Genomic DNA, 27,859 nt, shown 5'->3' on the forward strand with positions numbered 1-27,859 from the left:
ACGTGCATGCCTTCAAGATGCTCCCAGCTCAATCTCTACATGGACGTCTCAGTGCACTGAGACCAGATCTTTGTGCTGGGGATCTGGAAGATCAGCCATTAAGGAAAATAACTCTTCTACACACTCTACTTTGAAAGGAGCACGAACTTAACAATAGAAAGAAAAGATAGAATTTATGGTGAAACTGAAGTATAATTAGACAATTGGATTAACCATCTCTTTCCTTTCTCTCCTTCTCTTCCAACAGTCACGTTCTACGTATCCCAGACATTTTTATCATTGGAGAATGGAGGGTGGGGTAGACCCAGTACTCTTACTGGCATCAGCCCTCAAATTTGGACTGAATGTGTTCCTCGTCGGATATCATCAGAGTCTCCTCCTCACCATATGCCAATGTTTTTGTTTTCTAGATTATTCAGGACAGAATATTCAAGCACATATCACGTAACAGTTTAATATGGAACAAACATCCTGGGGGATTGTTCGTCCTACCACAGTATTCGTCTTATCTGGGAGATTTCCCTTACTACTATGCTAATTTAGGTAAGTGAATGCCTTCCCCGGAGCTATTCTGGTTTACCCTCTAAATGCTGTCCGGAACTCAAGTCCCTCAATTTTTTTTTATTCCATTGCAGTGTCTTTGTAACACCCTGTGTTGGAGACTGCTTTCTAGAGCCCTGTCCTAAATGGTTTATCAAGGTCATGAATTATAAATCCAGCAGAGCCTTGCAAAGTGAAAAACTCATTCCTGATCTGAGCTGCTGTTCTTTACATTTAGTAGAGTCATTGCTTTTTAAGAAGGCTCCCCACATTACAGATCATTCTGAACATGACAGTCTAAGCAATCTAAGTGAAAGTTGCTCAGTCGTGTCCTACTCTTTTGCGACCCCATGGACTGTAGCCTGCCAGGCTCCTCTGTCCATGGAATTCTCCAGACCAGAATACTGGAGTGTTTTGCCATTCCTTTCTGCAGGGGAATCTTCCCAACCCAAGGATCAAACCCGGGTCTCCTGCATTGCAGGTGGATTTTTTACTGTCTGAGCTACCAGGGAAGCCCCAACATGACAATGAGTTTGCTATACATTTTCTTATCATGTATAAAATGAATCTAAGAGACCTCTTCCTACATTTTTTTTCTCCACGATCCTAATTTCTCTGTCTCAGATCAAAGAAAAACCAAACTAATAAAGGGAAAGGGGAAAGATTTAAGAATATAGGACAGAGGACAAACTTATTCATTTCATTCCGCATTTATTATGCTCCTCTTCTGTGCCGTGTTAATGCAGTGCTAGGTGGTAGGAATAAAGAGTCAAAGGAGGTATAAGCTCTGCTCTCAAGCAGCTTTTGTGCTCAGTCGCTCAGTCGTGTCCTGCTGTTTGCGAACTCATGGACTGTGTCCCACCAGGGTCATCTGTCTATGGAATTTTCCAGTCAAGAATGTTGGAGTGGCTTGCCATTTCCTTCTCCAGGCAACTTTTAGGCTGGTCGTAATGAGGAAAAGGAAACAGGGGGAGAGATGAAGCTTTACAGAAGGCTACCGTTATCGCCACAGACATTTATGTATTGGGCTGGCCAAAAAGTTCATTTGGGTTTTTCTGCACCATCTTATGGAAAATCCTGAACAAACTTTTAGGCTGCCCCAGTATTTGGATGGACGGAGGAGCCTAGTAGGCTGCAGTCCATGGGGTTGCTAAGAGTCGGACAAGACTGAGTGACTTCGCTTTCACTTTTCACTTTCATGCACTGGAGAAGGCAATGGCAACCCACTCCAGTGTTCTTGCCTGGAGAATCCCAGGGACGGGGGAGCCTGGTGGGCTGCCGTCTATGGGGTCGCACAGAGTCGGACACGACCAAAGTGACTTAGCAGCAGTAGCAGTATTTGGAGCCCCGCTTGCTCTAATGTTGGTAACATCTTGGACATTTCCCCTCAATCACAGTTCCAAATTTGAGAAACCTTGGGATAATAAAGCATCCTTCAAGTTGGTGTGGCAAAAAGACTTCAGATTTTTGTGTGGAGTTAGTCGAGTTAGCACGTTAGAAGTGTGTAAATGTTGCTTCTTAAACCATTACAGGAAAGTCTAAAAGCAGTGACTTGTTCTTGCTGTTAAGGGAACCCCCTACATCATATTTATTCTTCTTACTTGGCAAAGCCTTAAATGTGTATTTCACTAGTGGGGAAGCTAGTTTCTTTCCGACGTGAAACTGAAATACTAGTCAGATGATGTAATTTTCTCTGCAAAAGATACACATAATTCTTTGCAATATACATTCTAATGCTTACCTTTGTCAGTCACTCTCAAAGCTTAATTTCAGTGTCCTTTCACTGTCTTGTTCATATTTAAATTGCTAAAACGTGAAATTAGTGGGTCTATACTAATGAAGTTTTTTAAAATTTAATTTGCTATTTTTGTTATAATTCATGATGAATTTTGGACTTCACATTTATTCTTTTTGTTTTAAATGTTAAGCAAGTTTATTGGCAGCACGACCCCTCCCCTCCAAGATAAAAGCTGTTCAATCATTGATAAATACTACTTATTCTAATAGTCTAATAAGAGCTTTCCCATAGTATTAATGTTTCTTAGTCTGCTTTTCTTTTTTTTAATTCTTTTTTGTTTAATTGAACGATGATTGCTTTATAATATTAGTTTGATTTCTGCCGTACATCAACTTTAATTAGCTATAGGTGTACATATGTCCCCACTAATGAAGTTTTCGGAGGCTTTTAACCTAGCTCCTGTTTCTCCGTGAGTTCTCATGAAAAAACTCATTTGGAGAAGAAGCCATCTCACTGTTTTCTCTTTGGTGGCAGTTGTTATTTTGCATGTGTATGATACCTTTCCACCTTGGGCTTCAGAGCACACAGTTGGCAGAGGTCTGAACCACGTGCTTTTTCTCCCAGCTGTGTTTCCCTGCTACATAAGGAAGAGATTTCTTGGGAGTAGAGCAGCTTCCACCCCAAAATAATGATGACGGTGACAGTGATGGTGATGATGGTGGTGAGCTCATGCTGAGCACTTGGTGTTTGCAGGTCCTGTTCTAAATGCTCTGTATGCATTGACTCATTTAAATTAGTTCTCATAACAACCCTGTAAGTTTGTTGCTGTTGCCTTCAGTCCCATTTCCCTGCTGTGGAAACACAGAGGGTTAAGTAATGATCCCAACACCACTCAGTGATAGAACTGGGCTTCAGACCTAGTCACTTAGGCTCTGGATGTTGGCCTTTTAACGTTGACCACCTGCTGGTTATTATCTGAAAAAACTAGTGATCAGGCAAAAACCCTTCAAAATGGCAGCATAGGAGAAAATATTTGCAAAGCCAGCAACCAACAAGAGATTAATCTCCAAGAGATTAAGCTCAATATCAAAGAAACAAACAACCCAATCAAAAAGTGGGCAGGAGATCTAAATAGTCCTTTCTCCAAAGAAGACATACAGATGGCCATAAAGCACTTGAAAAGATGCTCAACACTGCCAGTTATTAGAGAAATGCAGATCAAAACTACAGTGAGGTATCACCTCACATCAGTCAGAATGGCCATCATCAAAAAAATCTGCAAACAGTAAATGCTGGAGAGGGTATGGAGAAAAGGGAATCCTCTTACCCTGTTGGTGGGAATGTAAACTGGTGCAGCCACTATGGAGAACAGTATGCAGGTCCCTTAAAAAATAAAAAATAGAGCTACCATTGTGACCCAGCAATCTTACTCCTGGGCATATATCTGGAGAAAACCATAATTCAAAAAGATACATGCACCCCAGCATTCATGGCAGCACTATTTACAATAGCCAAGACATGGAAGCAACCTAAATGCCCTTTAACTACATCATTAAGAATAAGATATATGCAATACCCTGGGAGAGAGAGCACATTTACTAAAATCCAGCCTAGGATGTAAGTAACTAGAGTTATACCCTTTCTTGAATAAAGAGTGTGGTGAGTAATGTTATGTGTGTGTGTATAATTAGACTCTGGGTGCCTAAAAAGCAGAAGGGAGATCAAAGATGTATCCCCGAGGGAGGAAGGAAAAGGCCATCAAAGGAAAAATCTGGAAATGGGCCTTGAACTGTAAATTATCCAGGTCTCTAAACTCAGGCAGCAGTTCACTAGCAGCTTTTCACCTTGTTTTTGTTCTGTCAAGACATAAGAGGCAGAGGAAAAATATGCTAGAAGGGAACATTAGCTCTGGGGTGAGGCGATGGAGCAGAGAGGAATAATTTTCGAAGTCTTGTTTTTCAGTGCTTCATTAGGTTGCTCTGCCCTTGCTCTTTCAGGTTTAAAGCCCCCCTCCAAATTCACTGCAGTCATCCACGCGGTGACCCCCCTGGTCTCTCAGTCCCAGCCAGTGTTGAAACTCCTCGTGGCTGCAGCCAAGTCCCAGTACTGTGCCCAGGTGAGTGGGGAGGCAGGGAGGGTTGACCCAGCGCCTGCTCCCTGCCGCTTGGCGGACCAGAGACCCCCACTCCTTCCCTGCTACACACTGACTCATCTCATGTCCTGCCCTCTTACTCCCCTTCCATTTGTCATGCCTTGTTACTCCCTTTTCATCAGCTTAGAGGTTCTTGGAAGTGAAACCTGGTACCGGTAATGGGTAGGTTACAAAGAGATCTTTGCTCTGGGGTAAAGTGAAATATATACCAACACTTTTTTTTTTTTTCAGATTCCACATATAAGTAGTAATGGATATGGTTGGGTATTTGTCTTTCTTTCTGACTTTCTTTGCTTAGTATGATAATCTCTAGGTCCATTCATGTTGCTGCAAGTGGCATTCTTTCTTTTTTTTTTTTTTTTTTTAATTTTGTGGCCATGCTCCATGGCATGTGGGATCTTAGTTCTCTGACCAGGGATCAAGCCCACGCCCCCTGCAGTGGAAGTGAGGAGTCTTAACCACTGAACCACCAGGGAAGTCCCCCAACACACTCTTTAAAGAATACATACACACATTATTTCATCTTTAAGTGTCAAAGTGAAAAACGAACTTCGGAAAGGCCCCTGAAAAGACCCAGAAAACTAAGCTTCAACAGCAGAAACTGACTCGTTGGCGTCAGGAGGCGTCAACTTTTCTTTCACAGCCGCCGTGACTAATTATAAAATTGGGAGCAGAAGATGATATCTATGGTAACAGTGTTTTCCAAATTAGCACTGCTCTCCTACACTTAACAGTGTTTTTTCTGAATTGTAAATTACACGAGAAGGTTTACATATGAGAAAAGAATGGAGTCACATTGAAGTCTGCATTTGGGGGCTAAACATACTTATTGGCAATAATAAGGTCACAGGAAATAAGCTGCCATCCTAGAGAATCCAAAACACGAGCTCACGCCAGTCGCATCTTGAATTCTCTTCCTTCTCCCACATTGCCTGCTGTAGTGCAAGTTCATAGCAGATGTTCAATGTGCATTTTTCTTTAGTTTGATCAAGGCTGTTATCTTCCTCGTCATCATAAGACGCCAGAATTTAGAAAACCACTTTTTTAAGAGCCAACAACCCTGCCATACCTTCTTTCCTCCCCAGCCTTCTCCTACCCACTTGACATAAGTTTTATTAGATTACCCTTCTTATCCCCTCTCTCTGGTTGTGAGAGTGATGGGGTTCTGAGGGTTGTGTGGGAGTAGACGCACTAAAAAAAATTATTTTTTGGAGTACAGTTGTTTTACAGTGTTATGTTAGTTTTAGGTGTACAGAGTGGAGTGGAGTCACTTTAAATTCAGTTTTGAAGTCTGCCTCTCTGCCTTGCTTAGAACACCATCTTGTCTCTTTCTCTCTCTCTCTGTCTTTAAGAAGAAATGTTGGGTTGAAAGCCTATGTAAACCCAGCATTACCAAGCCATCTGATGACCCCTTATCCCTTTCAGATCATAGTTCTATGGAATTGTGACAAGCCCCTTCCAGCCAAACACCGCTGGCCTGCCACTTCCGTGCCTGTCATTGTCATTGAAGGAGAAAGCAAGGTAGGACCCGAGGGGACTTCACTGTGGAATCAGCATGGAATCTTCATTTCTGCAGTGGGGCACCTAGGTGTTGCTCTTTGTCATCTTCCTCCTGCTCCTGGGAGGTGCTGGCCCTGGACTACTTTTCCAAAACTATACCTGTCTCTGACTGTCCTCTACTTTGACAGCCATGGACTTTTTTTTTTAAATTTTTCGTTGAAGTATAGATGATTTACAATTGTGTTACTTTCTGCTGTATGGCAAAGTGAGTCAGTTATACATATAGGCACTTTTTTAGATTCTTTTCCCATGTAGGTCATTATAGAGTGTTGAGTAGTATTCCCTGTGCTATACATAGGTCCTTATTAGTTATCTATTTTTTAATTTATTTTTAATTGGAGGATAATTGCTTTACAAGTTGTATTGGTCTCTGCCGTACAACATGAATCAGCTGTAAGTATACATATATCCCCTCCCTCTTGAGTCTCCCTCCCATCCCTCTAGGTCATCACAGAGCACCAAGTTGATTAAAGTATAGTTGATTTGGGCGTCCCTGGTGGCTCAGTTGGTAGAGAATTTGCCTGCAATGAGGGAGACCTCAGTTCGATCACTGAGTTGGGAAGATCCCCTGGAGGAGGGCATGGCAACCCACTCCAGTATTCTTGCCTGGAGAATCCCATGGACAGAGGAGCCTGGCGGGCTGCAGTCCATGGGGTCACAGAGAGTTGGACACGACTGAGTGACCAAGCACAGCACACATAGTTGATTTACACTGTTGTGTAATTTCTGTTGTATAGCAAAATGACTCAGTCACACACACACACACACACACACACACACATATTCTTTTTCATATTCTTTTCCATTATGGTTTATCACAGGATATTGAGTATAGTTCCTAGTGCTATGCAGTAGGACCTAGTTGTTTATCCAGCCTATTTATCCTATTTATAATAGCTTGCATCTGCTAATCCCAAACTCTTCCATCTTTCCCTCTCCCACTGCCCCCCAACCTCTGGGCATCTACAAGTCTGTTCTCTATATCTTTGTCTGTTTCTGTTTTGTAGATAAGTTCATTTGCATTGTATTTTAGATTCCACAATTAAGTGATATCATATGGTATTTATCTTCTCTTTCTGGCTTTGCTTAGTATGATATTCTCTAGGTTCATCCATGTTGCTGCATGCAAATGGCATTATTTCATTCATTTTAATGACTGAGTAATATTCCATTGCATATATGTACCACACCTTCTTTATCTCCTCATCTGTTGATAGACATTTAGTTTGTTTCCATGTCTTGGCTATTCCGAATGGTGCTGCTATGAACATAGGTGTGCACATATCTTTTGAATTATAGTTTTGCCTGGGTATATGCCTAAAAGTGGGATTGCTGGATCATATGGCAACCCCATTTTTAGTTTTTTGAGGAACTGCCATACTGTTTTCCACTGTGACAGTCTAGGCTTTTGAGTCAGGGAATTCTGTGTCTTAATATTAACTCTTTAGGAGATATGTGACCCTGTCTGTACTTTCCTTCTCTGAGTCTCAGTTTCCTCATCCACAAAATGGAAATAATAATACCTACCACGTGCATAGCTAGATATTAGGAGTACATGAATTCAGGACCTGGCAATAGTAATCTTTTTGGAAATGATGAGGATGAAGATGAGTTGGTGGTGGTGATGCATGAGCTAATCAATGCATTGCTTAGCTGATTAATCTGAATTAGTTGTGTCAATGAAAGCAGTGGTTCTTCCTCGCATTGATCTTAGAAAAGACATTGCCACCTTACTTTTGCTTTGAGGTCTCCATCAGAGACTCTCAGGGGGGCTGGCTGCCTGGCTCGGCCCCTGGTTCCATTCTCCAGCTCATTTTGCCTAGAACAGAATGATCTTCTTAATCATCTCATAGCCCTTAAGGGACTCCTTTTGCTAATGTTTTCAATTAGCATCAGAGGCTGTGTGCAGTCTGGCCTTTGCTGGCCCTCCCAGACTCCTCTCTCATCGCCTTTCCTTTGCAGACTTGATCACTCACAGTTTACCGCACTGTGTCCCTGCCCACCTTTACTGGTGGTCTTTCCCATTTGCTGTAGGTCTTGACCATCCCTCCCTCAACTCTTCATCTGTGTTATCGAAATTTCCATATATTCTTTAAGCCCATGCTGCCTCCTCTTTGAAATGTCTTCTGTTTGTGGCAGCCAGAGATGAGTTCTCTTTTCTCAAGCTTCTGCTTTCTTGTAGCTCGTATCCATGGTGAAGAAATTTGTTGTTGTTCAGTCACCAAGTCATGTCCGACTCTCTGCTACCACAGACTGCAGTACACCGGGCTTCCCTGACCTTCGCCCTCTCCCAGAGTTTGCCCAAGTTCATGTCCGTTGAATCAGTGCTGCCATCCAACCATCTCATCCTCTGCCGCCCACTTCTCCTTCTGAAGAGATTAGTCTCTATTAAGTGAAATTTAATAGAAATTAGTCTCTATTAAATGACAATGAGGTTGTCATCTAAGAGACTTTCCCTGTTGGTTCCCAAAGACTTAGGGTGTGAGAGATTGTCTCATGCTAAGTAAACTATCCTTGAGCCAGAATAAGAATTATCAGTGTATTAAGTTGCACCATTTGAAATCATCCTTTGAGCTTCCACAGGGACCTTTTCATGTAGTTCAGCAGGATGCAGGGAGATCTGTGACAGTTGTGTGGACAAGATGATCCACGCATTGTCTATTCAGTCCCAGTGTAGGCTGCCTACTGTATGCTGGACGCTGTGCGACATGTGGGAACACAATGGGAGAGGTGGCAGATACAGTCACACCCTTCCAAGGGCTGGGGTCAGGCAATGTGGTTATCAGAGAGCTGCTTGATAAGCATTAAATGAGGAAGCTCAGCTCAGTTCACTCCCTCAGTCGTGTCCGACTCTTTGCAACCCCATGAATCGAAGCACGCCAGGCCTCCCTGTCCATCACCAACTCCCGGAGTTTACCCAAAATCATGTCCATCGAGTCAGTGATGCCATCCAACTATCTCATCCTCTGTCGTCCCCTTCTCCTCCTGCCCTAAATCTTTCCCAGCATCAGGGTCTTTTCAAATGAGTCAGCTCTTCGCATCAGGTGGCCAAAGTATTGGAGTTTCAGCTTCAGCATCAGTCCTTCCAATGAACACCCAGGGCTGATCTCCTTTAGAGTGGACTGGTTGGATCTCCTTGCAGTCCAAGGGACTCTCAAGAGTCTTCTCCAACACCACAGTTCAAAAGCATCAGTTCTCTGGTGCTCAGCTTTCTCTATAGTCCAACTCTCACATCCATACATGACTACTGGAAAAACCATAGCCTTGACTAGATGGACTTTTGTTGACAAAGTAATGTCTCTGCTTCTTAATATGCTGTCTAGGTTGGTCATAACTTTCCTTCCAAGGAGTAAGCATCTTTTAATTTCATGGCTGCAGTCACCATCTGCAGTGATTTTGGAGCCCCCCCAAAAATAAAGTCAGCCACTGTTTCCCCATCTATTTGCCATGAAGTGACGGGATCGGATGCCATGATCTTAGTTTTCTGAATGTTGAGCTTTAAGCCAATTGTTTCGCTCTCCTCTTTCACTTTCATCAAGAGGCTCTTTTAGTTCTTCTTCACTTTCTGCCATAAGGGAGGTGTCATCTGCATATCTGAGGTTATTGATATTTCTCCTGGCAATCTTGATTCCAGCTTGTGCTTCCGCCAGCCCAGCGTTTCTCATGATGTACTCTGCACATAAGTTAAATAACTAGGGTGACAATATACAACCTTGACGTACCCCTTTCCCAACTTGGAACCAGTCTGTTGTTCCATGTCCAGTTCTAACTGTTGCTTCCTGACCTGCATACAGGTTTCTCAAGAGGCAGGTCAGGTGGTCTGATATTCCCATCTCTTTCAGAATTTTCCGCAATTTATTGTGATCCACACAGTTGAAGGCTTTCGCATAGTCAATAAAGCAGAAATAGATGTTTTTCTGGAACTCTCTTGCTTTTTCAGTGATCCAGCGGATGTTGGCAATTTGCTCTCTGATTCCTCTGCCTTTTCTAAAACCAGCTTGAACATCTGGAATTTCACTGTTCACATATTGCTGAAGCCTGGCTTGGAGAATTTTGAGCATTACTTTACTAGCCTGTGAGATGAATGCAATTATGCGGTAGTTTGAGCATTCTTTGGGATTGCCTTACTTGGGGATTGAAATGAAAACGGACCTTTTCCAGTCCTGTGGCCACTGCTGAGTTTTCCAAATTTGCTGACATATTGAGTGCAGCACTTTCACAGCATCATCTTTTAGGATTTGAAATAGCTCAACTGGAATTCCATTACCCCAACTCGCTTTGTTCGTAGTGATGCTTCCTAAGGCCCAGTTTACTTCACATTCCAGGATGTCTGGCTCTACGTGAGTGATCACACCATTGTGATTATCTGGGTCGTGAAGATCTTTTTTGTACAGTTCTTCTATGTATTGTTGCCACCTCTTCTTAATATCTTCTTCTTCTGTTAGGTCCATACCATTTCTGTCCTTTTTTTTTTTTTTTTTTTTTGCTTTTCAAAATAGCAATTTAATTGATGTATAATTTTTGTGAAAAAAGATCCATTAGAAGTGTAGCATTCCATGAATTTTGACAAATATAGCCATCACCACAATCAAGATATAGAAAATTTCCATCATCTTGAAAGGTTTTCTTATGCCCCTATCCTGTCTGTCCTCACCTTCTTCCCTGGCCCCTAGCAACCACTATAATTTCTGCCACTATACAGTAAATTTCTTGTGTTGAGACTTTCATATAAATGGAATCATATAGCATTCTTTTATACCTGGCTTTTTTGCTCAGCATCCTGCCTTTGGAGATTAAATTATGTTGTTGCGTGTATCAGTAACTAGTTTCTTTTTCTTGGTGAATCCATTGCATGGCCCTATATGCTTACCCATTTACTTATTGATGGACATTTAGTTTATTCCCACATTTTGGCTATTACAAATAAAGTTGTGTGAATATTCTTGAACAAGATTATTTATGAACACATGTTTAATTTCTCTTGAGTAAGTGCCTAGAGATGGAATTTTTGTGTTTTATGGCATATTTAGTTTTTTTTTTTTTCCAGTGGGTTTTGTCATACATTGATATGAATCAGCCATGGATTTACATGTATTCCCAATCCCGATCCCCCCTCCCACCTCCCTCTCCACCCGATTCCTCTGGGTCCTCCCAGTGCACCAGGCCGGAGCACTTGTCTCATGCATCCCACCTGGGCTGGTGATCTGCTTCACCATAGATAGTATACATGCTGTTCTTTTGAAACATCCCACCCTCACATTCTCCCACAAAGTTCAAAAGTCTGTTCTGTATTTCTGTGTCTCTTTTTCTGCTTTGCATATAGGGCCATCGTTATCACCTTTCTAAATTCCATATATATGTGTCCTTTATTGAGCCTATCTTTGCATGAAATGTTCCTTTGATATCTCTAATTTTCTTGAAGAGATCTCTAGTCTTTTCCATTCAATTGTTTTCCTCTATTTGATGATGATAATAACAGTACCTTTCCTGTAGGGTTTATCAGATGTGCCTTATAAAATACCTCCCATTCTCCCAGCCATATTTCTGTCTGGACTGCTGGCCATTTGTTGAGTCCTAGTATTGACAGAGGAGCCTGGCAGGCTACAGTCCACAGGGTCACAAAGAGTTAGACACGACTGAGCGACTAACATTTCATTTTGCAGCCTTGACTTTGGCCAGTGACTCCAGTAGGTCATGTGGTTCCTTTCCCCTCACTGTCACTGCCCTGGGACTGTGCATGCATGTGTGTGTATGTGCATGCTAAGTCACTTCAGTCATGTCCAACTCTGTGCGACCTTATAGACTGTAGCCTGCCAGGCTCCTCTTTTCATGGGATTCTCCAGGTAAGAATACTGGAGTGGGTGGCCATGCCCTTCTCCAGGGGATCTTCCCCACCCAGGGAATGAACCTGTGTCTCCAGCAGATCCTGCATTGCAGGTGGATTCTTTACCACTGAGCTACTGGGAAGCCCCGCACTGGGACTGTACCACCTAGTAAAGCATTTGCCCTCAAATCTTCCTTTAGACTCTGTATTCTAGGGCACCTGGGCTAAGACTTGGGCTCGTTCTGAAGAAGAAATATGATACTGTATTACAGGTGCTCAGCGCTGTAATACACTCGGCATTGGATAAATGTCAGCTCCTTTTCTAAGGGGATGTTGTAAATTGATGGTTTGTCTTATGTGCTCTGAGGTCAGACTTCCTTTTTTGTGACCTCAGGCACATTATTTAACTCTCTGTGCCTCAACCCTCCCCTTCAGTAAATGGAAGAAATCCTAACACCTAACTGGTTTGATAGTATCAATCACATAGTTTGACACTACATATATAAATGTACGTACAAAATGGGTCTACATGGTAGGTGCTTGATAAATGTCAGCAATTCTTGTGTTTTGTATAATTACTTACAAACATTTCTTAGCTTCCCAAGTGGACAGGGAACTTTTTTTTTTTAATATTTATTTATTTGTTTAGCTGCATCAGGTCTTAGCTGGGGCATGTGGGGTCTTTTGCTGCAGTGTACAGGCTTCTTTCTAGTTGTGGCATGTGGGTTAGGTAGTTGGGGCACACAGGCTTAGTTGCCCATGTGGGATCTTGGTGTCCCAGCCAGGGATCCAACCTGTGTCCCCTGCATTGGCAGGCAAATTCTTAACCACTGAACCACCTGGGAAGTCCTGACAGGGAACTTCTTGAGCCTTTGTCATTTTCTAGTCATGTTTGTTTGTTCTAGACGGGCTCGGGCTCCTATGGTAGCTAAATATTTCTTAAACAAGTTAACAAGGGAAACCCAGCTTACTCTGGATTGACTTTGTAAGTACATGCTCCTTTCATGCTAATTCATGGAGCTTTTAGAACTCCAGGGTATTTGAGAAAGAGCCACTAGTTTCTACACTAGAATTTGGAAGTGGCTGGCTTATGGGTGCTTAACTTTTGTTGATGAAGCAGGTTCAGAAAAAAGAAATGGATTCTTTTAAACCCAGGGGTTGGGCCCATAACAGGGGAAGGAAGTCATATGTCCTCCTCATTCCCCATTTTAAATTTCCACGTCTAGCCTTGAGTTTAAAATTGATGTGTTGGCTGCTTTGGCTGGGAAATTCTATTTTGAATTTATAGGCCTTGTCTTTGCAGCTCTTCCCCTGTAGGCTTAACAAGGGAAAGGTCAGGGCATTGCTAAGCTGGCAACTAATGGTTTCTGTGTTAGTCAATGGACAGGGAAACAGTGTCAGGAGAATTGCTTCAGGCTGAGATTTCTGAGCCCTGTGCATATGGGGTTGCTGATTGCTTTTGTATTTTATTTTATTTTGAAAGGCTGAGGGGGGAAAAAAACAAACACTTGACCCAGTTGACAGATGTGTGGGAGCAGAGCCTGGAGCCATTTATGCTGTAGATATGTCCCTTGAGCTCCTAGAGGTGGGTTCTGGTGGACATTTTCCATCCTTTAACGTCCTAAGCCATCCAATAGCTTCACAGACTTATAAACTGACTCTGAGATGAGCCTTGTGGATGAGCTGGCTTCCTGATATAAATATAGCTTGGGCTTTGGGCGGGATGAGTGGGTAAAGGCATTCTCAGATTTGTGGAGAGCTCACCCTTGGCAGCCAGACTAAGTGTCCCCTTTTCCCATTGCCTCCAGCACCTAACTGCTTCCTTCACTGGCCTTCATGCCTTGAAAGTTGATGACAAGTGTTTTCTTTCTCCGTCTCCAAAAATGAACTGGGAGAGGATGACATAACAGTTAATATGCCTTTTAGAGGAGGGTGGTGAATGTGAGATCGCCATTGTGCTCCATGTTCACTTTTGAGGTCCTTTCAACCTCAAGACGGAAAGAGTGTAGCGACTGAAGTGTGCTGTACCAGGGGGTACCCAACCTCTGGGATCTAATGCCAGATGATCTGAGGTGGAGCTGATGTAATCATAATAGAAATAAAGTACACAGTAAATGGAACTGGGCTTGAATCATCCCAAAACCATCCCCACCACCACCACCACCAACCACCCACTGGCTTGTGGAAAAACTATCTTCCGTGAAAACAGTCCCTGGTGCCAGAAATGTTGGGGACTGCTACCTAGGATTGTGAGGGCTGGATGGAATGTTGTGAGCAAGACACAACCTCTCTGTACCTTAGTTTTCTTATGTATACAGTGGGGTTGTTATAAAGATGAAATGAGAGGAACTCGGAACATTCCTCAGCACACAGTAAATGTTTAAAAAATGTTGATTTTTCTTATATCATCATTCTTATTAGTTATTCTATGGAAACCTTAGCCCAGAGGTATAAGCTGTAACTGTCGTAGTCTCTTTGGTCTCAATTTTCCAACTGATCCCTTAGATCCTCACCACACACACAGGCACACACATACACATATAGAAACACACATACACTCACCTCAGCATGCCTTATCCTGGAGCTGCCCAAATCTTATGCATATACTAGCTTTACAGTTTTCCTTAATCCATGGCCCACATGTTCTATTGTTTATTTAATATTTTTCTTTAAATCAGCTTACTTTTCAATTTAATGAAATTATCTTTAAGTAACTCTACTACTACTCCTTATTGCTCTAGCTATTAATATGTATTTATACATATTTTTGCTTCTCTGAGCTAAAATGAAGACTAGAAATTTTTAAATATTTGTCTCTGCACCTTCTAAAATGACCTGGCGGCCATCAAGTGGCGTGTGTCCCATGCTTGGAATCACTGCTCCTTTCATCCACTCTTTCCTGGCCTCCAGAGCACTGGCTGTCCACTCTCTGCCTTTGCATCTACTGAGCCCTCTGTGAGCCCTCATTTCTATTTACACTAGGTGGATTCCTAGCTATCAGGGTCACTTCTCAGAGGTCTTCGTTTCTTTTCCAAGCAGCTGGTTACTGCAACCTCCTATTTCCTGGCATTTCTCATAGCAGGCCAGGACTGATGATCTGCATCTTGGTCTTGGTCATCTTGGTCTCCCTGCAGACTGTGAACTCCTCCAAGACAGGGGGTATATCTTACTTACCTCTGGCCTCCCTTTGACTGGCAAGGTGTCTGTACACAGTAGGTGCCAAGTAATGGTGGAATTCAGTGAATCTGGACTGATGGGAAATGGAAGCCTTTTATGTTGAGGGGTGATATGATGGTTGAGCATCCTTTGTGAAGGTGATGAAGCGGGGGGAATTCTCCCTGAAACAAGACTCTCCATTTACCCGATTCCTTGCCTCCTGCCTGTCCCCTCCACCCCCCGTACCTCCCAGGTGATGAGCAGCCGTTTCCTGCCCTATGACAACATCATCACAGATGCTGTACTCAGCCTTGACGAGGACACCGTGCTTTCAACCACGGAGGTAAGCAGCCTCTCAGGAGGGGTGGCGGGCCCTGCGGGCAGTCACCTCAAACCCCAGGGTGCCGGCACCTCCTCTGCCCTTGCCTTGGCCAAGCCCAGAACATTTTTCAGAACTTCCTGCAGAGAGGGTTTGAATCAACCCTGATGAGGGCATTTTCCCCTTGTTTCCTCTGCTAATTGGCTCCTCACTTGCCAGGCTGTGCCTCACCTCACCCTCCTGTCTGCCCTCCTGTTTTTGGATTTGTTTTTAAATGGCACAGGTGTAGGCAGGTGTGCAGAGGGACCCAGAGGAGGCGGGCAGGGCTGCCTGTTTGGTATTTTCTTGAAACCACACGATCCAAAGCCCCCATCTTTCATGATCCTCCTACTGCTGTGCAGGCGTGTGTGGCCTGTTGGGGAACACTATTTCTGGGTTCTAAAGGCAGCTTTTCCGTTTTGGTTGGAAATGCACATTTTCTTTCACCCACGCGAGAGCAAACAGTTTTATTTGAAGGCTGAGATGGAGATCCCTGCCTTTTCAGATGTTCAGGTATTTGTGCCAAAAATAAGATGGCACAGAGCCACGTGTGAGGGGGAGAGAGAGAAGGTGAAAGATAGATATGATAGAAAACCAATTTTTACAACTCGAATGAGTATTGATCTCTGAAACCTCACTTAAAACCAAAGAGGGGACCAGAGACAGTTACACAAAAATGTAGCAGGTCGGAAATACATCATTCAGGGTAGTTGCTAAAAAGCTTGGAGACTTAGCTACTCACCCCATTCCCCTTCTTTTATTCCTTTTTATTCGTAGGAATAATTTCATTCATATCATTATCTTCTTAATGTAAACATCAACACTTAGCCCCAGACGTTTTCCTGGGTACCAGTCTGATTCTAACGGCTTGCTGCCCCCATACCCAGGACTCATGTTAACCTGGGCTGTTGGTTTCTGCTACTCTTCAATTCCACGGATGTTTCCCGGTTTCCATCCAATGGAGTTGAGCAGATGTTCTGTGGAAGGGCAACCAAAATCACCCCCCGGGACACATGCCCTGGGTCAGATCCTTTCCATGCAGGTCTGCCTTGGTCAGATTCTTTCTATGCAGCGCAAGCCCTGTAAATACTTGGTGAATGAGTGATCCTGGGGAGATACGTGCTTCAAGGATTAAAGTGTGAGCACACAGCCAACTGTGTCACGTGTGAGGCTGTAGGAGAAAGATGGGGCTGGGGTGGGGGGGAGAAGAGGGGAAAGACGCTTCATGTTCAAAGGGAATGACAGTGATGGAATGCAGGGAACGCGACACTCCAGCTTGCATTTTTCTGCTGCTTCCTGCAAAGGAAGCTGGCACCCCCGGCGCACATTCATTCAACAAGTATTTATGGTGGGATGGGTTTGTTCTGCTCCCCGTGCCAGGTACTTTGATTACACAGTTCCTGCCTGGAGCCGACAGAGTCCTGGCAGCAAACAGAATTCAAAGCAAGTGATTCAAACGAAGGGATGGAGGATGACTATGGGTTGGGGTTAAAGGACCCCATAGGAGCTGATGGAGAGGCACCTGGGGAGTGGTGAGAGCAGGAAGCAGCTTCCGCTTCTGTGCCTGAAGGAGTGAAGGAAGGGAGTGGTGTTTCCAGGGTCTCTGAGAACAACCCCCCTGGTGGCACAGTGGTAAAGAATCCACCACCCAAAGCAGGAGACGTGGTTTCAGTCCCTGGGTCGGGAAGATCTCCTAGAGCAAGAAGTGGCTACCCACTCCAGTGTTCTTGCCTGGAAGATCCCATGGACAGGGGAGCCTGGAGGGCTACAGTTCACAGGATTGCAAAAGAGCCGAACATGCCTTAGCAACTAAACAACAACAATAGCAGTCCCTGAGAGGAGGAATGGAGATGAAGAGGCCATCGTCCTGCAAGAACTATGATCGTGGAGGGATGCAGCAGCTGCCAGGACTCTGGTGCCAAAGCCAGGGCTTGTGGGGAGAGCAGGAGAGAAATACTGCCCTGCCTCTGTCCCACCTAATTTTCCTGCCAGCAACTACAGTTGACCTGACCCAAGCAGCCAGCAAGGAAGCCCATGCTGAGCAATCCACAGCGTCCCATTGTCTCAGGCGTAGGGCATGGCGAGAAGGATGGAGAGTGGATCTTGGCGAGTGGACAAAGGAAAGGCAGCACACTGTCATGGCAGAACGGTTAGTCAAGACCACAGCACACACCTAAATCGTTACCCTAGGACCAGAAGTGTGGTTCACCTCTTGTCCTCCCCTGGGCACGAGGCCATAGATCTCACGCTAGGATTTGTTTCCCCCTGTCCCACGGTGAAATAACTTCCAGCTGCTGTGATGGATCCACATGCTAGTGGATATCTTTTCAAAGAACAGCAGTTCCAGCCTCTCAGCGCACGCCAGGAAGAACATGTGTTGTATGTGGAGCAATGAGAAGTCAGCTTGGCTTGAACATGAGATGTAAATTTAAGAGGCTGGCCCTCTGATTTACCTTGTAACTGATCAGTAGTGCAGTTGTGTTGCCCAACATGGTGGAGGACAAAGATTTCTGTTTTCTCTTTTAGGTGAATAGATGTTGGTTCATTTTATTTCCTCTCTAAGGATCCTTAGCTTGTTTAAAAGCCTCTCTGTGGTATTAAGGATAGATTTTTAAATAGCGTCCTATAAAGGATATTAGACAGAGTTGGTTTTCTAGTTATTTACATTTATCTGGATTGCTGCACACTCTCAAAAGAAAACAGATGTTGGTTTTTAAGAGAAGAGGCCATAAGCTGACCTTTGCCTGCTTTGCTGTGTTAATGAGCAGCCTGAAAAGAGAACTATCACAAGCATCATAGTTTTATCGGAATTTACTTTTGAGTTGCTTTGAAATGACTTGAAACGGCTTTGAGATTGGGAGGAATTCATGTGATGAAAACACCCCATCGGGTTCTATAGTAGTTGCCAGTGTCTGCGTCTCCCTTTCAAAGGATAATGGAAAACCCCAAAGAGTGCTGACAGTCGGGCTGTTTCTTTGCCAATGGACTGCATAATGCACTGTCCCACCAGTTGGCACCATTAGTTGTGAATGCCAGTGACAAGGTGCAGATTTTCACGACCTGATTTCTATTTTCTGACAAATACTGTCCACTCACCTACTGTATTTTAACTTTGAGGTGCCCCTTGTCCCACCATACTTTCTTAATGTATATCCCAACCCCCTGCTTCCCCCTCCATGACTTCCTTGGTGGCACAGTGGTAAAAAATCTGCCTGCAATGCAGAAGGTGCAGAGACATGAGTTCAATCTCTGGGTCAGGAAGATTCCCTGGAGGAGAGCATGGCAACCCACTCCAGTTTTCTTGCCTGGAGAACTCATGGACAGAGGAGTCTGGTAGGCCACCAACCATAGATAGGGTTGCAGAGAGTCAGACATGACTGAAGCTACTGAGCATGCACGCACAAGCTATATTGTTAAGCTTTTCATATCTTGAGTCAGGGCACCAGACTAAATTCTTCATAAAATGTTAAATTCATGGGTGTTTACAAAAATTGTGTCTTTTAACTAAGCCCCAAGAATTTGGAGAAAAAAGGACCCTTGCACATCACTCAGACCGGTGTTTCCTAAACCTACAATTTCACTGACCTGTTTACCTAGAATGGTGCTTAAAAACAAACAAACAAAAGAAGTATAGGCAGTTTAAAGAAAAATATTAACTAAGTCATGTATATTATTGTGGGAATGTGGCAAAAGAAGCAACAATGGTAATGAATATGGTGAAAGCTTGGGAAATGCTCGTCTTTAGGCTTATTTGCTTTGTCTTGTAATTGAGGTAAAATTCACAAAGCATAAAATTAACCATCTTTAAGTGGTATTTAGTACCTTCCCAGTGTTATACACTTATTACCTCTACCTCATCCTGAAACATTTTCATTATCCAAAAGGGACACCCCGTAGCCATTAATCCGTCACTCCCTGTCCACTGGAGCCACCGATCTGTTTTCTGTCTCTGTGGATTTGCTTTCCCTGGACCCTTGATGTAAATGGAATCACACAATATGGGCCCTTTTGTATGTGGCTTCTTGCACTCAACATAATGTTTGCAAGGTCCATCCATGTGGTAGCATGCATCAGTATTTCATTCCTTTTTAGTGCTGAGAAATATTCCACTGAATGGATATACCGTATTTGGCATATTTATTCATGAGTTGATGGCATTTGGGTCGTTTCCACTTTAGGGCTGTTATGAACAGTTATTTGCTCTGCCTTCTTTTTGTTTGGCTGCACCATGTGACTTGTGGTATCTTAGTTCCCTGACCAGAGATTGAACCCTCACCCTCAGCAATGAAAACACAAGAGTCTTAACCACTGGACTGCCAGGGAATTCCCAACTTCTCTGCTTTTAAACCTCTGGGAGGTCAGGAATTGGACTTGCCAGCATCACTCAGCCACCATCACAATGCCAAGGCTTGAAATACATGTGGAATATATGAAATTTCCATTTGCTTTACTTATAGGGGAAAGGTGGTTGATGGACGTGTAACCTGTATAAGAGAAATTATTTTCCACACTGTAGCAACAGAGCTAAAAGTGAGGCTATGATAACAGTGTACCCTGATTCTGAAACCAGATGGCTTGAGTTCATGTCTTGACTCTGCCACTTACTAACTCAGAAAAATACTTGAACCTCCATATCGTTAGCTTCCCCGCCTCTGTAAACTGGAGACTATAAAATTACCTGCTTCTCAGGGTTATCGTGAGGACTAAATGAGTTAAAGTATGTAAGTACCTGTAACCATGCCTGTCGTATTATAAGCATTACACAATTATGAGCATTTCTGTTACCTTTTTGTTAAACTTTCTGTGTATTGTTTTATTATTTATCAAATAATCATGGAAAGTCAGAAGTGAGCGCACACATTTGAAAACCGACTATTCATTTGCTAACTACAAATGTTTGTAGCCCTTTCAGAGTACATGCTTTGGGTAATGTTGAACATTAGGAAGTCATTTCATTGCATTTCCTTTAAAATAATCCCATGGCTTTATTTGGCCTTGTCCTCACTTACTCCTAGTGATTTTTCACTGTGGGTACATTTCTAAATTTCCCTTGCATTGAGCATCTTCACACCTGAGAGGCCTGATGATACCTGCTCTTATTCCTGTTAGAACTTGTGTGCTTTTTAAACATCTTTTCTCTGGCTTTTAAGTGGATGCCTTGATTTTAGTCACTATGGCTTTGCATTGTGCTGGTAATGTTACATGCTATATATTCATATGCTGCATGTATATAGAAAATCTGCTCCTGTTTATAAAACAGATGCGTTTGTTCCTCCCACCCATGAATGGTCACGTGTCCTTTGTGGGGCAGCGGGGGTGGGAAAAGCAACTGATTTTTTTTTTTTTTTTAAGCTTGAACAGACTGGATTTCTATAGGACATATCCGCCAGTGTTTTGTTTGGGTTTTTTCCTTCTTTCATCTCCACACTAATCTGAAGTTTCTTTAACAGAAAACATTAAAAATGTGCATAATTATGGGGCAAAATGTCAAGCAGTCAGTTTAATTTGCTGATGAATACGTGGAATTAATGTTTCCCAACAGTCCCAGGATTTCGCATTACGAATTAGCAGGGGGAAGGTAATGTTTTGTTGACATTTGTTAACACTTGATTGCTTGTTTGGCTTGTGTTCTGTCTGCAGGTGGATTTTGCCTTCACCGTGTGGCAGAGTTTCCCCGAGAGGATTGTGGGGTACCCCGCACGCAGCCATTTCTGGGACAACTCTAAGGAGCGGTGGGGCTACACGTCCAAGTGGACGAACGACTACTCCATGGTGTTGACGGGAGCTGCTATTTACCACAAGTGAGGAGCCTGGGCATCATTTTACACTGTTCCTTACATGACTTTCTGGCTGCTGCAAAAATTGGAACTTGGGCCAAGTCTTGTTAACAACCTTAGCGAAAATTAGTCTGCATCCCTGTTTGAGTTTTGTTGATGTGGTTAACATGTGTCTTTGAAACCAGTAAAACCTCTTGGCTTACTGCATCGTTAGAAGTGATGGTAGATCTGCATCTTCCGCAAGTCTGAGATGTGGAGACATCCTCAGGGTGTGTTGAGGGATTGAATGTGTAGAAGAACAACAAAGTAAATACTTCATGGAGCACCGCCCAGCATGGTTCTGGGGCTTCCCTGATGACTCAGACTGTAGAGAATCCACCTGCAATGTAGGAGATCCTAGGTTTGATCCCTGGGTCAGGAAGATCCCCTGGAAAAGGGCATGGCAACCCATTGCAGTATTCTTGCCTAGGGAATACCTTGGACAGTGGAGCCTGGCAGGCTATAGTCCATAGAGTCGCAAAGAGTCGGACATGACTGAGCAACTAAGCAACTCCAACTAAGCAAGCATTGCTGTAGGTGCTTGGGATTTACTACTGAATAAGATAGAAAAAAGACACAGGTCTTGATTCTAGCAAGGGGAGACACAGTATACTTAATAATTCTATAATATGTTAGGACATAAGTTATATAGCAAAAAGTCAACCAGGGCAGCGTAAAGTATGCTGCTGCTGCTTCAGTCGTGTCTGACTCTGTGCGACCCTATAGACAGCAGCCCACCAGGCTCCCCCGTCCCTGGGGTTCTCCAGGCAAGAACCCTGGAGTGGGTTGCCATTTCCTTCTCCAATGCGTGAAAGTGAAAAGTGAAACAAGTCACTCAGTCGTGTCCTACTCGTAGCGACCCCATGGACTGCAGTCTACCAGGCTCCTCTGTCCATGGGATTTTCCAGGCAAGAGTACTGGAGTGGGGTGCCATTGCCTTCTCTGGCTTGAAGGATGAGGAGTACCAAAGGTGGAGAAGGGGCAGGTTGGGGGGTGTAGGGTAATCCACCCTAAGTGGGTGAGAGTTGAGAGGAGACTTGAGAGGAGGAAAGGAAGTTAGGCGGGAGAGTACCTGTCGGAAGAGTGCTCTGGTGCAGGGGGCAGCTGGAATAGATTCCTGAGGCAGGATGCCGGAGGAATGTCCAGAAGATCAATGTGACCCAGGTGGAGTAAGGGGCAGGCAAGTGAGAGAGATCATGGGAGCCCAGATGCCAGACACTGCTGTCCATTATGAGGACTTGCCTCTCTTCTAGGTAACATGGGAGCCAGTGGAGGGGTGTGAGGAGGGCAGTCTTTCTTATGTTTTAGGCATCCACTGTGAAGGCTGTGATGAGGACAGACTACAAATGGGGCCAGGGGACATGCAGGGAAACCTGTTAGGAGCTGACTGACCTTATCTAGATAAGAGATGATGGATCCTGGATTAGGAAGTGAGCAGCAGAGGTGGGAAGTAGTGATCAGATTGTGGGTGTATTTTGAAGATACTCCAGCATCATGTCCTGACAGACCAGATATAGAGTTTGATGACTCAGGCTTTTTGACCTGAAGAACTAAAAGGATAGAGTAAGCCATCAGTAGAGCTGGGGAAGAGTGTAGATGGAACAGGTATTAGGGAAAATAGAGGAGTTCAATCTTGGGCATGTGAGGACATTGAAGAGTGTTTTGAAAAAGGTCAGGGTTGGGAATAAACATTTTGGAGCTATTTGCCTGGATTTGGTCTTTAAAGCCAGGGGACTCAGGTAAGATGGCCAAATTCGTGACTGTAGAAGGCTATTGTTCCCGACTGAGTCATTCTTGAAATCGCGACTCCTTTGTAAGGTGAACATACCACTCTCACCCTCGTCTTTTTTAGTAAAAAAAAAATAATAATAATAATAATAGAGACTCCTGTCGTCTCGGGGATGGAGTTGGAAATGCACAAGGTATAAGCATTTGGGGTGACCGGGTCTTGATTTCAGGATGCCGCCTCTTTCTTCTTGCTGCCAGCACTCAGTGAATCGGATTCGGTCAAGTGATTTTTCCTAGAAATATGTGCTGTATATGCATGTGTGCGTGCTAAGTCACTGCAGTTGTGTTTGACTCTTTGCTACCCTATGGACTGTAGCCCACCAGGCTCCTTTGTCCACGGGACTCTCTCCAGGGAAGAGTACTGGAGTGGGTTGCCATTTTCTTCTCCAGGGGATTTTCCCAACCCAGGGATCTAACCTGTGTCTCATCTCCTGCACTGGCAGATGGGTTCTTTACCATTAGCACCATTACTTTTGAGCAATATGTGCTATATATATACCCCTCCAAAAAAATAGTAGGGTGAGAAATAATTCAAATTAATTGTGTGTTCTCCATAATGATTGACACCAGATTAATAGCTCTAACAGTGAGGAAATACATGGCTTAGAGGCCCCCCAAATGGAATGATTGTATTGTTGGAACCAGAGTTATGGGATAGTATTGAATACAGCTCTAATTAAGCCAATAATTAAAATTGTAAAGCAGCTTGTAATGATATGTGTAAGTAACTTCTTTTATGTCTAAGTTTCTAACCAACCAGCCTGATTTTAAAGTTAGACTGAACAGACAGTATCTGCATCTGTGGCTATCTCTGTACCTTGTTTCCTCGTCTGTAAAACAGGGATAATAATAGTACCTACATCATAGGTTCCTTACAAGGATTAAGTGAGGAATTTCTGAGAAGGCACTTTAGAACATTACTGGGTGTACAGTAAGTACCATATAAATGATAATTGTCATCATCATCATCCATGATGTGTTTAGGGATTCAAAGAATGGGTATGTGTTTTCTGTCAAGGAAGACCAGCTGTTATTACACAGTGATGGCCCCTGCTGATACCTGTGTTTGGTTTTTACAGATATTATCACTACCTTTACACCCATTACCTGCCAGCCAGCCTGAAGAACATGGTGGACCAATTGGCCAACTGTGAGGACATACTCATGAATTTCCTGGTGTCTGCTGTGACAAAATTGCCTCCAATCAAAGTGACCCAAAAGAAGCAGTATAAGGAGACAATGATGGGACAGGTAAGAGAAGGAGACCCCTCCTCCTTTGCTTTGCTCACTGGTGGCTCAGTCTGCAGTAATGAGGACAACACTTTTCTTGTAGGAAACATAACGAGGAGATACCAGGAAATAAACCACGTCCAAAAGCCCTGAGGAAGCATATGGTTGGCACATAATTGGGAAGATGAAAGTCAAGGGTATCTTTATGTCAAGAATATAAAAGCTCTCTAAATTGGTGTGGCCACTATGGAAAAAAGTATGGAGTTTCCTTAAGAAAACTAGAAATAGAATTACCATATGATCTAGCAATCCCATTCCTGGGCATATATCCAGAGCAAACTCTAATTTGAAAATACACATGTACCCCACTGTTCATAGCAGCACTGTTTACAATCGCCAAGATGTGGAAGCAACCTACACGTCCATCCACAGATGAACGGATAACGAAGATTCTTTATGTGGTCGAATATTACTCAGACATGGGAACAAATGAAATAATGCCATTTGCAGCAACATAGATGGACCTAGAGATTATCATACTAAGTGAAGTAAGTCAGACAGAGAAGTACAGATATTATATGATATCTCTCATAAGTGGAAGCTGGGGGAAAAAAAAAAGATACAAATGAACTTATTTACAAAACGGAAACAAACTTCTGGCTACCAGAAGGGATAGTGGTGGGGGAGGAAAGATAAATTAGGAGTTTGAGATTAACATATACACTACTATGTAGTGGACTTTTTTTTTTTTCCATTTGTAAGAGAATAAGAATGAGCTTAGGATCTCAACAGTGTTTCCATTCACAAATGTGAGCACTTGCTGGGATACAGGGTGTCTGGCCTTTTGGAGATGAGCAGGTCATTCAGGAATGATCTACAGGCTCATCCCAAATAATAGGAGCAAAATGGAGCTCCCTAGGGCTTCCCAGGTGGCTCAGACAGTAAAGAATCTGTCTATGATGCAGGAGACCCAGGCTCAGATTCCCTGGAAGGGAATGGCAACCCACACCAGTGTTCTTGCCTGGAGAATTCCATGGACGGAGCCTGGTGGGCTGCAGTTGGTAAGCTGCAGTTGCATCGAGTTGGACATGACGAGCGACTATCACTTGGAACTGTCAACTCTGATGTGGACTCAACTGGTCAGCTTAATCTGATACTGTCTCTGACTTACCAAGCAGAGTTCCTCTAGTACCAATGGTAAAGAATGAAGCTTGGGGACTTCGCTGCCAATCCAGTGGTTATGACTTCACCCACCAATGTAATGGGTATGGGTTCGATCTCTGGTCAGGGAACTAAGATCCCACATGCCCTATGGCCAAAAACCAAAACATAAAACAGAAACAATATTGTAACAAATTCAATAAAGACGTTTAAAATGGTCCACATCAAAAAAAAAAAAAAAAAAAAAAAGAATGAAGCCTGAGTTCTGCCCCTTTCTAGCCTTGAACAAACAATTTTAACTTCCTTGAACCTGCTTCCTCATCTGTACAGTGGAAATGTTATTACACAGGTAGATCACTTGATTAGGTTGTTGTGAGGCTCAAATGAGCTCATGAAAACACTTTACAAATAGTATTTTGTTTTTGCTTTGCTGCTCCAAGGTAACTTAACATCTATGTTTACCTTCGGTGGTTACTTTAAAGCATGTTGACACTTGTAGTTTTATAGTGACTCTGAGTGATTCTCACAGCAAAATGCACCTTCCTATGAAAGTATTTTCTAACAATGTATGAGGATACAAACATGTTATACACACACACCTATATATATGTATCATTAAATAATCACCTATTGACGTTAGTGAGTTCATGGATTTTTTTCCAACATAATTGGGCAGCCCACCTTTTCCTTGTTTCATACAAAGATGAAGACATTATGCTTTGTTGGTCCATTTAAATTTCAGCACTGGGGTCATTTATGGCTTTTTTTAAAATCAATGTCAGTCATTTAAATGATCTAAACCAGTCTCAAGGTCAACATGGAGAATGAAGTGATGGCAACCATCTTTCTACTTAGCCAGAATCAACCAAGTTCACAGGAGGGCTTTAAAAAATTATCTTTGAAAGCATACACACATTATGAGTCATTGTATTTACCCCCAAGTGCAAAAAGAAGTTTTCTATTGAGCGACCACAACAGCTGAAGCTCAGTTGGCAGGTTCTTCATGGCCCAGAGACTATGTCAGTGCCTGTGGATCTTTGTTTGGGACGTTAGGGAACGTGGCAGGTCTGGGGAAGACATCTAGCAAGGCTGAAAATCTGGACCTGTGCTTGCATCTTCACCAGCCACATGGATGGGGCGCCCATGGTGGCCAGGCCAGACCCAGAGCCCTAACACATGCCCACTGCACCCGACTTTGTTTCCCACCGTGTGTCCCTCTCACCTGGCACCCACTCATCATCTTCCTTGTTTCTCTCCCTTTCCCCAGACCTCTCGGGCTTCCCGCTGGGCTGACCCTGACCACTTTGCCCAGCGACAGAGCTGCATGAATACGTTTGCCAGCTGGTTTGGCTACATGCCGCTGATCCACTCTCAGATGAGGCTGGACCCCGTCCTCTTTAAAGACCAGGTCTCTATTCTGCGGAAGAAATACCGAGACATCGAGCGGCTTTGAGGAACCTGGCCGAGTCGGGGAGGGGCCGCGAGAAGGGCTGGAGGACAGGGTCAGCTGTCTCTCTGCCGCGTGCAGGTCCGCTCAGCAGCGGAGCCAGATTGTGCCAAGCATCCAAATAAACTAAGATGAACAGAATGACAGAAAAAAAAAAAATGGCCAATGGAAACTCTACTCCTGACTCGGGGGACTGCACAGGACTGCTCCAGATTCACCTCACTGGCTTCTATGTCCCAAGACTAGGTTGTGTACAGTTTAATTATGGAACATTAAATAATTATTTTTGAAATGATTGCTATGCAGGTTTAAACTTTTTTAATGATCAAAACTATTAAAAACCAGAGTTCTTTCTTTAATCAAAATTGTGTTGGTTGTGAATATTTCAAAGCTGCTGCCCCTCACCCTACAAACAGCATTGCTGTGGGTCACCCAGAGTGCCCAAAAGTTACAAAAAGCTCAGACTCCATGGAAAATACCCGGAGTCAGTCTCCCCTGTGTCAAGAAATAGCCGAGCATACCTGAGACAGGTTCACTCTTCAGCTTTGCCAGTGCAGATTGCTTTCCATTTTGAATTTGCAGATCCACTTGAACTTTTATCTCTAAAATATTGCTGCATGAGAGAAGGTATTATGACCTCCACATAGACAGTTCTAACTGAAAACTTTATGTTTGGGAAGTACGGTCATCTTTGTCACTGAGAGGGGTGGGGGAGTTAGTACCAAGAAAACATCAATGTAATTAAGAAATGTGCAGTTTGCACAAGGAACCATGCAGACAAGTCACCAGCATATTAATGAGGTGGAAATCATGACCCATAATAGTTATCCAGTGCTTTTCATGGAGATGGGTGACATTACACATTCAGCCACTGACACAAGTCTACTGAACGTTGGGAAAGGCTTTGGCTTAGAGGCAAAGAAAGAATGTATGTGCTGGTGGCACAAGCAGAAGTCATAAGACAAGTTCTTTCGTGGTTGTGTGGCCCGAAATTTCAGAGTCGTTACTATTGAGAAAGAAATGATAATGTCTAAATTCTCAGCACTGAACTTGAGGACTGCTGAGGAGTGTATCTCACCATTGGGACCC

The 27,859-nt window shown here is 43.5% G+C and overlaps 1 protein-coding gene across 1 annotated transcript in view; it reads left to right on the plus strand.

Moving 5' to 3' along the window:
- Nucleotides 1-27,135, plus strand: part of EXT1 (exostosin glycosyltransferase 1) — a 308,571-nt gene extending 281,436 nt beyond the window's left edge. The window contains exons 5-11 of the mRNA XM_043879337.1: nucleotides 411-543; nucleotides 4,276-4,394; nucleotides 5,856-5,951; nucleotides 15,224-15,313; nucleotides 20,969-21,129; nucleotides 24,012-24,183; nucleotides 26,591-27,135. Of these exons, the coding sequence (XP_043735272.1) occupies nucleotides 411-543; nucleotides 4,276-4,394; nucleotides 5,856-5,951; nucleotides 15,224-15,313; nucleotides 20,969-21,129; nucleotides 24,012-24,183; nucleotides 26,591-26,776 (957 nt within the window). The 3' untranslated portion in view covers nucleotides 26,777-27,135. The remainder of the gene's footprint in view (nucleotides 1-410; nucleotides 544-4,275; nucleotides 4,395-5,855; nucleotides 5,952-15,223; nucleotides 15,314-20,968; nucleotides 21,130-24,011; nucleotides 24,184-26,590) is intronic.
- Nucleotides 27,136-27,859: the final 724 nt, after the last annotated feature.

The sequence above is a fragment of the Cervus elaphus genome, chromosome 21, assembly GCF_910594005.1.
Source record: "Cervus elaphus chromosome 21, mCerEla1.1, whole genome shotgun sequence".
Lineage (NCBI taxonomy): Eukaryota > Metazoa > Chordata > Mammalia > Artiodactyla > Cervidae > Cervus > Cervus elaphus.